General features: G+C 36.2%; 1 protein-coding gene across 1 annotated transcript; it reads right to left on the bottom strand.

The window, feature by feature from the left end:
• Positions 1 to 224: 224 nt before the first annotated feature.
• On the bottom strand, positions 225 to 12,554 carry SLC38A2 (solute carrier family 38 member 2; the record flags this gene model as incomplete). The annotated part of the gene is made up of 15 exons (XM_029963515.1): positions 225 to 747; positions 1,500 to 1,597; positions 1,715 to 1,859; positions 2,568 to 2,692; positions 3,077 to 3,177; positions 3,269 to 3,348; positions 4,120 to 4,266; positions 4,396 to 4,454; positions 5,433 to 5,515; positions 8,456 to 8,537; positions 8,732 to 8,824; positions 8,920 to 8,993; positions 11,888 to 12,003; positions 12,128 to 12,209; positions 12,439 to 12,554. Coding segments are annotated over 15 exons (1,500 nt in total), but the record flags the coding sequence as incomplete, so codon positions are not given.
• Between the last annotated feature and the right edge of the window lie 2 nt (positions 12,555 to 12,556).

The following is a 12,556-nucleotide window of genomic DNA, read 5'->3' as shown; positions in this document are numbered from 1 at the left end:
AGTTTCATGCTGTATCCTTGAGTCCTGTCATTGGTCATGAGAGTGAAGAGATCGAGAAAGTCAAACTATATTTAATAATTTAATTTAGGACACTGATTAAATATTCTTAATGAGCTTTTCTATGTTATTCTTTCCTTCTTTTTAGAAAAGTGTTTCTTACAGTCAAAATAGTGCTTTTGAGGTCCATAAGAATTTTTGGTACAAAAAATAAGTGTTTTTCTCTCTCTCCCTCTCTCTCTTTCTCTCTCTCATTGGTTATTTAAACACTTTGCTTTAAATTAAAGAGTTCTTTCTCACATCAAATGGTTCCATTAGGCACATTCAAGTAAAATAACAAAATATCCAAGTAACAATGACGAAAGCCAAACATGGCTTGATAAAAGTCTACAGAGAGTTCTGTCCATTCTCTGGAATGGAATAAAGTTGTCACTTCTGTCAGCCAGACACTCACATGGTTTGATGTTAATATCCACTTCCATCATGCAGAATAGTTTCTTAAAGACAGAGTTCAGATATTCTACAGTCAGAAGAACCATCAACAAAGAATCTGCCTTTCAAAGGAAGCTGAGTAGCTCATTTTCGTTCTCAGGAGGTATCTGAGTGAACACTGGCATCTGAAGTGGAGTGCTAGAGATTAAACCAGGGCAGTTAATGGCCATCAGATGTAACATTCTGGGTCCAGTCTAGAACAATCAGTGTCATACACCCAGTCATCACAATTATTCCACTTAGAAAGAAGAATGAAGCCTGAAAAAAAGCAAACATAAAAGAAGTACTTCAGATTCTGCTATGATACTGTTGGTTAAGCCATGATATACACCTATAAAGTCATGCCTATATATAACAAAAACGCCATTGCTCATGAAGGACAAAGAGACAAGAGATCAAGTCAATGATAAGGAGCTACCTTTCTCATACTTGGGGTCATTTTTCAAATCAAAAAGTACTTTTTTTCAATATAGCAGACCTCACCCTCAACTAAGGAAAGTTAATGTAGTTGCTGATACCAGCCAGGCTATGCCACTGTGCTGACTTAACTCAGTATGTCTAAGATTTGATTCTGAGTCAGTATGTCTACGATCAGTAAGAGCACCAAGAACAGTCGGGATAAACCCAAGAGAGGTCAGCTTTTATGGGTTAAATGATGTACATAAGTCTTAAAAGACTATTTAAAGATTGTTAAGTCTTTTTTAGTATAGCTGTTAAGGGTATTCTGTTGAAATCTGGTTCTTATCAGCAACGGAATGACCCAACTATTGTTGAGACTGGGGGCCAAGGGCTGAGAGAAGTCACTGAAGTGAACTGAGCCTTGTGATGGCCAGCCCCTCAGCTTCTTAATTCCTATGCAGCTCCCACATTTTAAATTAAGATAACATTAAATACCAATTTACTGACTACCTTCACCAGGACTTTGAAATTCTTAAATCATGAAGCAGAAAATCAAATTTTTTTTTTCTGAATTAGTAAGCAAGTGTAATTACATATCTGTCTATACATACCCCAATCTTTTGCACTGATTTCATTGGTTCCTTCTTCACTAATTTGATATAGAAGGCAGAAGGAAGTATAAAGATCAGCATGGCAGCTGCAGAAGCACCTGTATAGAAAAAGCACAGAAAGAAATATTCATAAACAGGTAAACATACTTAAATTACATAGAAATTGCCTTTTCTAAAATGTGAAAGACTGCTTGAACTGACAAGGGAATGCTTACCAATGAATCCAAAGATGTCTCGAATAGTAGGGACAAAGATAACAAGCACATTGGTAAATGCCAGAAGAGTAATTGTAATGGAACAATGACGCCACCATTTGAACTCCTTCCCTGCCCACAACAGCTGCGTAATGGAACTGCGGATCTTTTGAAGGGGGAGAAAAAAAAAAAGACAGTTTAGTCTTTATTGTGGAAGACAGTGACTGTCACCTGAGTTAGACCTTCCTTCTGAAAGTATTTTAATGTTATTTTCCTGAACACTTCATATTTTATTAGAACTCAAAATATGAAAGAATTTTTTTTTAGATATTTACTTTCTGCACTTGAGAGGCAGCTCTGTGTTTCTGGGTTTTTTTCCCTCTTTTCAGTGATTCAGATTTTCAAAGCGCAGTCAGTAACAGAAAAAAAAAACCAAAAAAAACACCTGTCTTGAATAAAAATAAATTCCAGGGAATTTTGTAACATCTATGGATGCTGCTCAACAATACACACCTAAATGGTCTGATTGTGTCCACAATGTATGTACAAAAACACGCTGACTTTTGTAAGCTGATAACACAACAGTGTAAATACTCTATATAAAGGGCCAGTCTGTTTCATTTTCCCAATTGACTTAATCGTACCAGGAAAACAATATAACCGAATGTATTTGTACCTGCTGCTTAGTAAATGTTGCATATTTATTTAAATTAACAGTATAGCTATATTTCATCAAGCTTATTGGAATGAATTTCTGTTTTCAGTTAAGAGAAAAACTCTCTCAACTAATAAACAGGAGTACCCAAATCAGTAAATGACTGTAGGGAGGAAAATAAAAACTGGTAGTAAGACATAAAAAAAAAAAATTACTTACCGGGAAAATAACTACAGGTACAGTGAGGGTTACAGCCATAAGAACAGCGAGACGCACAATAAGAAGGAGAACATCAGCACCCAGATAAGCAGAGTAGGTATGAAGCAGTTCTGGTTCGACTTTTCCTATAAAGAAAATAGTATTTTAATTAGATGTAGTTGATATACTTTTCAAACAACTGCTTCTGCTCTAAATTCTAAGCAAATTTTACAGTCACATCAATATGAATTGAAAGCCTTAAGAGCTCCTGTAAGCATGTCTCCATTTTACACAGGAAAGACTTGGAGGCATGGAATCTGTTTTAATCCAGTTTTAATCCTGTGTCTCGGACCTAAGTCTACCACTGATCTCCTTTTGGGTGTGCCCTCACAGAAGCACTAAAAACAACCCCAACAAACAGTGTGTACTTAAAACCCATAGTAAATGCTTTCTTGTTCTATCTTTAAAATAATACTGTGGTTTTGCAGAACCTAAGTAATTTAACAGAAAGCAGAGTAGGCAATATTCACCATAAAATGTCAGGTATCCAAAGAGAGCAGCCAATAAATACATGAGGAACATGGCAAAAAAAGATACATAGGATACATTCATCATTCTTTTACGGCTTCGGCTGCAAGGAAAAGAAACATTGTTAGTTGTGAGAACATACTGTTTCATACTACTTTGTTTAGTGGAATTATAGATATATCTCTAACATTTACCTTTTCAGTTCTTCATAAATAGGAAGAATTGCAGGATGGCAGACAAAAGAAAATGTTAGGATTGGGACAGCATAGACAGTCTGAAAAAAAAAGTATATTTTGTAAGTATCTCAACAGACACTAAAAAATTAAGTTTAGAAATAATCATTTGTAGATTCTTCAGTTTTGACTTAGGCATTAGTTTATTTTTTGAAGAAGACTAGCTATTCTTTACATCAGAAACTTTAGAATAAATTAAAACAAGTTTGTGTTTTCTTAAACCCAGACCCTGAGGACCAAATCATCTCAAATGTCACTGAAGTCCATGCTGATCTGACTGTATCTGCATTCAAAATTATGTTCTGTAACTCACAGGCTTAAGCCACTAGAGCCTGATCTTGGTATTAGGTATTACACATACTTCTCCATGTGTGGACATTCACCACTGCAATTGAGAGCATTCATGACTCAAGAATTTGTGACTGGGAACAAGTCTAACCCAAACCCTGGCAAACACTTCCTATTTGCATGCTTTTACGATTTTATTTCCTTCATCTTCTTCTGCAATCAACTTTTTAAAATGCTTCACTAGCTTACTCGACTAAGGTTGAGAAATGCCGTGCTGAAGAATGAAAGATGTATTTTTTGCCACTCAAACAGGCACATCAAGCTCTGCTAATTTCTCTGTATTTGGAATGTGGAAACACCCAGTCCACATGAGGTAAACAGTGCCCAAGTCTACTGGAACAGAAAGTCTTAACACATCCCAAGTTTAGAACTGGGCAAATACTTGAAAGAAAAATGACCTAATTTATCTGCTATGTATTTCGTCTCAGTTATTTTCGACAGAGCGTTTGATTTCAGTCAGTTACCTGTGAATTGAAGATGAAATATTTTGGCTTGCACATATCATTTGTTATGTTTTCATTTACCAAAGGTGCTAGTGTTCCATTTAATAATGTCGCATTCATAATGTCACTGTCCATAGGACAAGGAATCTGAAACATCTTCCAAATTACCTAGAAATAAAGCCATGCATTTATTATTAGTTTGACTAATGCAAGATGTGAAAATTTTCAGAAACTATGTTTAATTTCACTTTGAAACACAGTTTTACAAGCACTGGATCTCAACAAGATTATACTTACAACAATCAGAAAGAAGACCATGCAAAGTAAGGAAAAGCCGCTGGTATAGCCCAAATACCCTGTGACCAAGAAAGATAAAAAAAAAAATCTAAGGTACAATAAACAGAAACACCATTCAAGTCAAAACATCATGACAAAATATATTCTATCAGTGATAGTTTTAGATTGTGATTTTCTTAGCGTTACACACAGAACTACTTAATTATTCATTGACTTTCCGCTAATCTCAACCCAGATCTGAAAATTCTGAAAGACATATTAGGGTCTGTACATACAGTGAGTCTGTAGTATTAAACTTTTTAACTTATAAGAAAAAAAATGCGAACCAAAAAAACCCACAGCAACAACTATATGAATTGTTTATTGTATAAGAATAATGATTATACAGTTAATTCTTATAGCATGTGCTACTAGATAACTTAGCCTTTTCCCTTCTGTTTTCATTGATTTACTTAATTTCTAGAAATAGTAACTTGATAAATAAATTTGAGACACTCGATTATTAAGGTTCTACTACAAGATTCTCTGTACAAATAAGCGTGTTAACTGAATTATTCACATATATAACTGAATTACAGCCATTTCAGAGAAAGCATCTGGTATGAATATTCTGCTGATGCTTGGGATCCAAAATGAAAAGACACTGCAAAGGCAATTTAACTGCCCAGGGTCATCCCTATTCTTTGGAGACTCTTATAGGACAGCTAATAACAATATTATGTTATTTCACTATTGACCAAAAGAGGTCAAACTTTGTAATAAGAACAGAAAGTTACTGCTGACCTTGTTCTAAAGCCACCTATTTACTGTTCTTTCATTTTCCAAAAACATATCTGTAATTTAGGATACTTGTATTGATTAATTTTTTTCTTTTTTTCAAGTAGACATAGCAATTACCTATACACTAATTACTCCCAAGAAACGAGTTTGGAAACAGTTGTTACTTCACATAGCATGAAGACTCAAACATTGTATCAATCCACTTCCCCAAAGTATTTTCAATGTTTTTTTAATTTCGATTGCACTCTCCTGCTTACCTAAATTTTTCAGTAAGGACAGGGGAAGAATGAGGATGACAGACACCAGCAGCACTAAATAGTCACCATTGAGATACCATTCTCTGTAGAAAAAAAAAATATTTTTAAGTAATCAAGTATTTAAAAACTACATTTTCAGTTTAGTCTTCACTCATCTTCTATAACATATGGCTCCTTAAAAATATGCACTACCTGATGTCACAAAGGATTAGTGTTCAATTTCTTTTATGGGCCTAATGCTCTACAATAGCTTCTTATCTCACCCCAAACCTGCATTGTGCCTTTCCTTTAGTGTCCTTTTATAAAAATAATGTGTATCTGGAAGTCAGAAGACAGAAAATTAAATGACTGGTTAGAAAAAAAGTCAACTGGGATCAATCATGGAAAAACCAGTAATTTTTTTAAGTGTTGTCTCCCAACTCTCCAGATGTATTAGAATATTGCAGAGCCCCAACAGGGTTTCCACTTTAAATGGAAATAAAATTCTGTTGGGTGCCCTGTGGGAGTTAAAGAAAAACAGGTGAGGGCTGAAGGTAAGGCAGTAGCTCAAGCCCACTGGCTGAGAAAACTCCAACAAGCACTGGGAGTCTCTTGGAGGCACATTTAGTCCCTTTCAGTAGGGAAAGCATGGTAAGAACCCCAGAATTTTTTTCCTTCGAAACATTTTTGCCACTTATTCCATAAGAAGCAGCAGCTATTTTTTGACAAAACATTTTGGAGCATTAGGAGATTAACATATTTTTTGAAACACAGAAAAGCAAAGTTCTATAGGGTCATCCTATACGCTTTAAGCACTTAAAGTAATATTAAGCATTTATTCCCAAATATTAATATTTTACATCCTCTTATGGTGTCATCTAACAGTATTTATTTTAAAATGCAATGTATACTATTGAGTTAAAAGAAAAATTATTTAATTGGAAAACTGTATATGCAAACATAATTGCTGAGATATAACCTTTTACATGGTAGTGGAAATACGAAATAATTAACTGACTTGCTCTGGATTTATGATGTAAATGCAAAAACAATTTGGTCATCTCTTTACTCAGTTTTATCTGGCATAAGTAGATGTAGAAAGGACTATTTTAGAAACTTCGAATGTATAGGACATTAACATCATACACTTTTTTTAAAATGTAGTAGTCTTGTGGTAAATTTAAAAGAAAGCACAGCACAGAGACTTTGCATTTGAATGTGAATGTCATAAGAATGTGCACTGTTATTGTGCATACCTCATAAAGAGGCTATCAGGACTTTCAGATCAAGGACTTCAAAGATTTTCTGTGTTAAAGAGTAAGAATGGGATTGTGCAACTTTAAATACAGCTAAGTATTTTAAAAGTTGCTAAACAAATTTTAATAATGGAGCTAGTATCTATGATATTGTCTCAGAATTTTCAGATCTTTTACAGTAAGCATTATTTTGGGACATTTAAACAGGTAAGTGCTTACATTTTAGGCACCAGGCTGCCAGAGTGGAATCCATGCCAATGGTAGCCACCCAGACTCCCCTAAGCAATGCATGGAGAGAGTCAGTTAAACGGGGTTCACAATTGCCAGAGCACTGAGAAAATATTTACTTTCAATCTGTGTACAGCTACCTAGTGCCAGCCAACAAGAAAACATTTAAAATACAGATCTTGATTTCTTAATTTTCTCTGCCAGATTTGCAAAGCAGCAGCTGTATCCAGTGAGATTCACAGCCTTTAACTTTCCTTCTTGAACAATTTTGAATTCTTTACTGAAGATGGGACAGTTAAAAGTATTTGCCTCCAAGCCCCCTTCTAAGTACTGGTTACTCCAGGGACTTTCTTAAGAATTAAAAAATAAGGACTTGAATTCAGCCAAAGGAGAGAAATGAACCTTCCCAGCAGAGAATTTGTAAATATAACACTACTAAGTAGATGGGGTAGGTGCAGCATTTGAGTACATTAAAAAAAAAAAAAAAAAAAAAAAAAAAAAGATGGCTAGCATTGTTATAACAGTATCTATCAGCAAGCTGTTCGAACACCACCAAATGGCTTGAACACCCCTTGGGGAACACAGGCAGAAAAATGCCTACCTTCTGAACTCAGGCTTAGGTGTAAGTTGGAGTCTTGAGCTGCTCAGCCCTCTCAAGACTGGGACACTTCAGGACAAGGCACAGAAGTACAACTCTGAAGAGTGAGATTTATAGCACTTAACTCTATCCATCTGAACTCAGGCATCTTGTTTTTACACACCCTCTCAATACAGAGTGATATGATTAACTGTTCTGTGGAGATGCCCAAAACAAGTGTCTAAGACAGGTGCGCTGAACTGACCACTACAGAGGATCACCCTTCTCCACTGATTATACAATGACCAGAGTAATGATGAGCTCAAAATCTAACTTTCAGAGGGTATGATTAGATAAAATTAACCTTATCTGAGGCACCTATATTTAAAGCCAAGGATGAAAGCCACTCTGGAGTTAAGGTGTCTCCAGGGCTAGATGGCAAGGCATCCACCAGTTTAGTCTTGGGCATGGAAACTCTGGTTTAGGTCCCAGATTTAGTCCCCCTATCTTTTTGAGAACTTTTTTGTTGCTTAAGACATTCATTGCAAACTGCACCTCAATCTTATATTTAAACACTTCCCAAAATATTAACACTAGAAAACCAAATTAATCAGACCAAACCAGTTAGATGCAGTAAGAAAAAAAACAACAAAACAAAACCAAAACAAAAAAGCCAACCATAACCACATTTATCTTTCCTTAGAGTATGTACTGACTGGTACATACATTAACACTTACCTGATATTCTTTAGAGAACAGCTTTCTATAATATGATGCGATACCTGTATTTTTCTACCCTTTTCCCAGGTCAGGCTGCATCTAAATGAAGTGAAGCACTCAGGGGAAGGGAAAACTTACTGTATCTCTGTCTGAGTAAGAAGCTACCCTATGGTGTACCGAACGTGGTCTTCACATAAAAATATATACAGTCTCCGTATTTGTTTCTCCTAATAGTTTCTCTGATGAGGAGTTCTAACACCTACCCTGTAGTCTCTTCGATGTTCATAAATGTCTTGATGACCAATGGTAACTCATATTTCACTATGAAGAGGTAGCTTGACATAGCTGTAGGTGAATAACATCATAGATCATTACAAATATAGAATATGCCACACGATGCAAGAATCACATAACATGTTTCATAACTTCACTTGAACACAAGCGGTTAATGAACACATGTTGCGTGAAAGTAAGTCTCCAAGAATAAGTAGGGAACAATTACTATTGACAGTACAGACATTTTAAGATCTTGTCCTCACCTCCAATGTTCTGCATTGTAATTGATCCAGAAGCAGCAAGTTTTCCAGCCATACCAAAAGCCTTCATTCCCAACTGTTCATACAATAAAGATCCTAAAAGAAAACAGAATATTTCATTGGAAGGGTGTGTTTCACCAAGATACCATATGAAACAAATACCATGCCTGTAATATAGTAATTTGCCATACCTCCTTCGTTGGCAGTCTTCAAAAGAAGATGCACTGAATACAAAGAAAATATTGAGACAAACAGCAGGAGTATCCTGGGGAGAGAAAAACATGCAAATTTGTAATAGACATAAATGATTTATTGTAGCCCTATTAAATAAAGATGTATCAAACATAAGCATTATTCATATTAAAATATTACCTCAGAAAAAAATGTAAATTCTAAGGTCAGCTAAAAGCATTTTGAAAACCTAATTAATGCCTCATTTAGAAAGGATTTTATACTAAATTGCATTTCAGAAGCATACAAAGAAATTCTAGTGCAGGATTAAACAATGCTTCTATTTAGTGTAAAGTGGCATTAGCATCGCCAAGCTGTCAGGCTATTATAGTTGGCTACATTTGATATAAATAACAAAGTATCAATGGGACTAGTGGTTGGGGGGATTGTATCCTTGTAAGACACTGTATTTCTCCTGTCCTCCTATCCTTGTTCAACAGTGTGTTATGCACCCATTGAATACGGTTGTGACTAACTGCAAGTGAAGATTATCTCTTGTTCTTAAAAGAAATCAGCTTTAACCTATTTTATGTCTTTTTTAATGTAAAGATGAAACTGCAAAAGCCTTAAAGAACTGACTGAAAATTCAGACACATTGAGAGCTGTGTTTTCAAATGGAAATATGTATCTATTGTCACTAACAAAAAAAAAAAAATTAAAAATTCTTTCCTCAAAAGTTAACTCTTCAGGTGTGCTTACATGGGAATTGCTAGTGTTTATCTTTCCCACAGCTTTTACAGGGAATGCATGTTATTTCCAGAAGCACGTGTGAATCACCTAAAATGCAGATCTCTCAACAAGTCTCTCCCTCAACAAATGCACCTTCTGGAGTGGCACGCTAGGGGGGACTTCTCAGCTGCTGAAGAACACAGTGGAAAATTACAATACATTCAAAAAACCCTCTGGTCCTTCTTACACCAGTACAAGCATTCTGCTTTACAAAAAACCTAAGAATCAGCATATCTGCTTAAAAATGGCAAGCTGCATTTAGCGCTCCCAGAATACCCTTTACATTTCCTTTTGTGACATTTTTAATGTTGGTGAAATTAGTAAATGCAGCACAAAGAACCAGAAACCAGAAGATTTGAGAAAAACTTCGCAGATCTGTACAGGGGATTCAGGAAACTTGTCTTACGGTGCTAATTCAAGACCAACACATGCACACAAATAAACCTATTTCTGACAGATAGAGTTACTCAGCCATCAACTAGGAACAGCACAGCTGAGATGTGCTGTTACTTAATGTTACTTTAATGTGCTTTTACATTACTTTAAAACAGCAGAGATCCTGGACCCCTCAGTCCTAACCTGGAATGGCTGCCTACAGTGTTGACAAGATCAGTCAGCAAATTCATCCTGAAGCTCACTCTGATTCTGGCTTCCAGACCATACTATTTATTTATTTAGTGCTGACACAAGTGACAAGTCACAGCACCGACACAAGTGATTCCGCAGTCTTCGAAGAATTTACCGCCTTAATCAACTGCATCTGGATCTGAATCTATAACCTAGTTATTAAAGCATGCCTGTAATGCCCTCACTGTCATCATAAATCCTCAGTATCATCAGTGATTAACTGCTTTCCTGCCACAGGACTATACAAACTATACTAATTTTTAAAAGGTAACAAGGTAGTTTGTCTTTGAAACAGTCCTAATGTAAGTAAATCTGAATGCAGTACCTGGACATGAAAGGCAACTGACGTCAGCACTCAATTGCTAAATTGACAGTTTTGAACATTTTTTCTGTAGAAAAAAAGGACCCATCAAGTCTGTTCAAATACCTTAAATTCTTTTTTTTTCCTCTCCTCAGAGACATTCTAATGTGCATTAGGCTGATTACATGTGCTGCAGAACATCTTTAGAACATGAAACTGATGTGTTGAAATATGCAGTATCTATCTCCTGAATTCATGCTAAGTTGTTCATTCAGTTTATCATCATCTAAGTACGTGAAAATCTTCATAAAAGATCAACAAATCACCATATACTTTAAATAAAACCCTTCAGATGAGAACTTTATACCTTAGTATACCTTAGTTTCCTCAGAAAATTTGAATCCCACCCTGATACACTCTGAAACATCTGGAAGTAAATCTAACCTACTTTCTAGAAATCTGGCAACAGTCAAGAGAAATTTTGAACTAAACATTATTCTTCACATGTTCTTCAACATTCAGCACATTTATCCATTTCCAGGATAAAAGCACGAAGTTCCTTCAAACATATCCATGGATACTCATTTGCAGCCAAACCGCTGACGTTACATGTCATGTGTGCTGAACTGCCTTCAATACACGAAAAATGTAGTTTCCCAAGATGACTGAAAGCACTGTACATAATTTGTACAGTTTTCTCATGTAATTTCCAACTACATTACTACAGTCTGTCTTACACCTGAAAGCTTTTGCCAATGTAGATGTATCAATAAAGATATGATGGTTATTCCACATTCCTCCCTGGCAGGCAGACAGTAATTGTTTGGTGTAACTGAAACCAGTTCCCTGAGTTGAGTAAAAGCATAGCAATAAAAAGGATTTCTTTATTGGTGTAAGTACATTGTAAGTCTGTAGGCACAATGATATTGGTTGAGAAGAAGGATTTTACGTCCCTGACTGGGACTTGGATAACAGAACTTTCAAGGGAATTCTATCAGTTTTTCATGAAAAAACTACAATTAGGTAAAGTACTGTAAAATATTTCTGTGGGTTGCAGAACTTGCAATGAAGCTGTTTAATTTTTGCAAATCCTTCTGAATGTATCACAGTCTTTAAATTTAAAACAAGCCATAAATCCTAAAATACAATTCTGCACCTATGGAAACGACTGGATGTTTTCTAGAGCTCATATTCTTACACCAAGTATTTTTCCATTAGGAAGTACACAGCAGAAAGACTTTTTTTTTTCTGATGAACCAAAAGATACTTACACAAAAAGAGCAATTCCAGTGTTAGCCATGGCAAAAGAAAGACCAAGGATGCCACTACCCACAATAGCATTGCTCAGATTAAATACTGACATTCCGAAGGAAGTAGTACCCGGATGCTGAGAAAAGGGAGACAGGTAATAATTAATAGAAAGTTATTACTCATCTCAGAATTAAAACAAATATAATTTTGGCAATACATTTCTGTTTATTTATTTGAAACGTCATTGCTTATATACTTACATACTGAGTTTCATATTTCTTCTTTCCAAGATTGGAGTCGAGCAGGAAATTTTGATTTTCTGGATCAATATCTGCATAGTGGCTGCAAAACAACATTGCATCGTTAGTGACTGTCACGGGCAACTGGCATATTCACTTCCAATACATTTCAAAGGAAACGAGCAAACCGACGAACAGCCCCAAAAGAACCACCCCACCTGCCGCTCTGCCAGCGCACGGAGCGTCGCGCCCGTCTCCGCCCGCAGTCATTCCCGTGTTCCCGTGTGCCCGCCTGGGTGCCGCCCGTGGCCGGTGCCGCGGAGCCCGCTCACCTCTTCATGGCGGCCGGCTTGGTGGGGTACGGGTAGCTGAAGTCGTTGCTGTTGGAGCTGTAGCTGGAGCTGTCCTCGTCGGGGGAGATGTTGAACTTGCCCATCTCGGCGCTGCTCA

This window comes from Manacus vitellinus, unplaced genomic scaffold (genome assembly GCF_001715985.3).
Source record: "Manacus vitellinus isolate BGI_N305 unplaced genomic scaffold, ASM171598v3 scaffold_5_pilon, whole genome shotgun sequence".
NCBI lineage: Eukaryota > Metazoa > Chordata > Aves > Passeriformes > Pipridae > Manacus > Manacus vitellinus.
The sequence above is the reverse complement of the archived record's forward strand: the minus strand, read 5'-3'. Positions and strand labels throughout refer to the sequence as shown.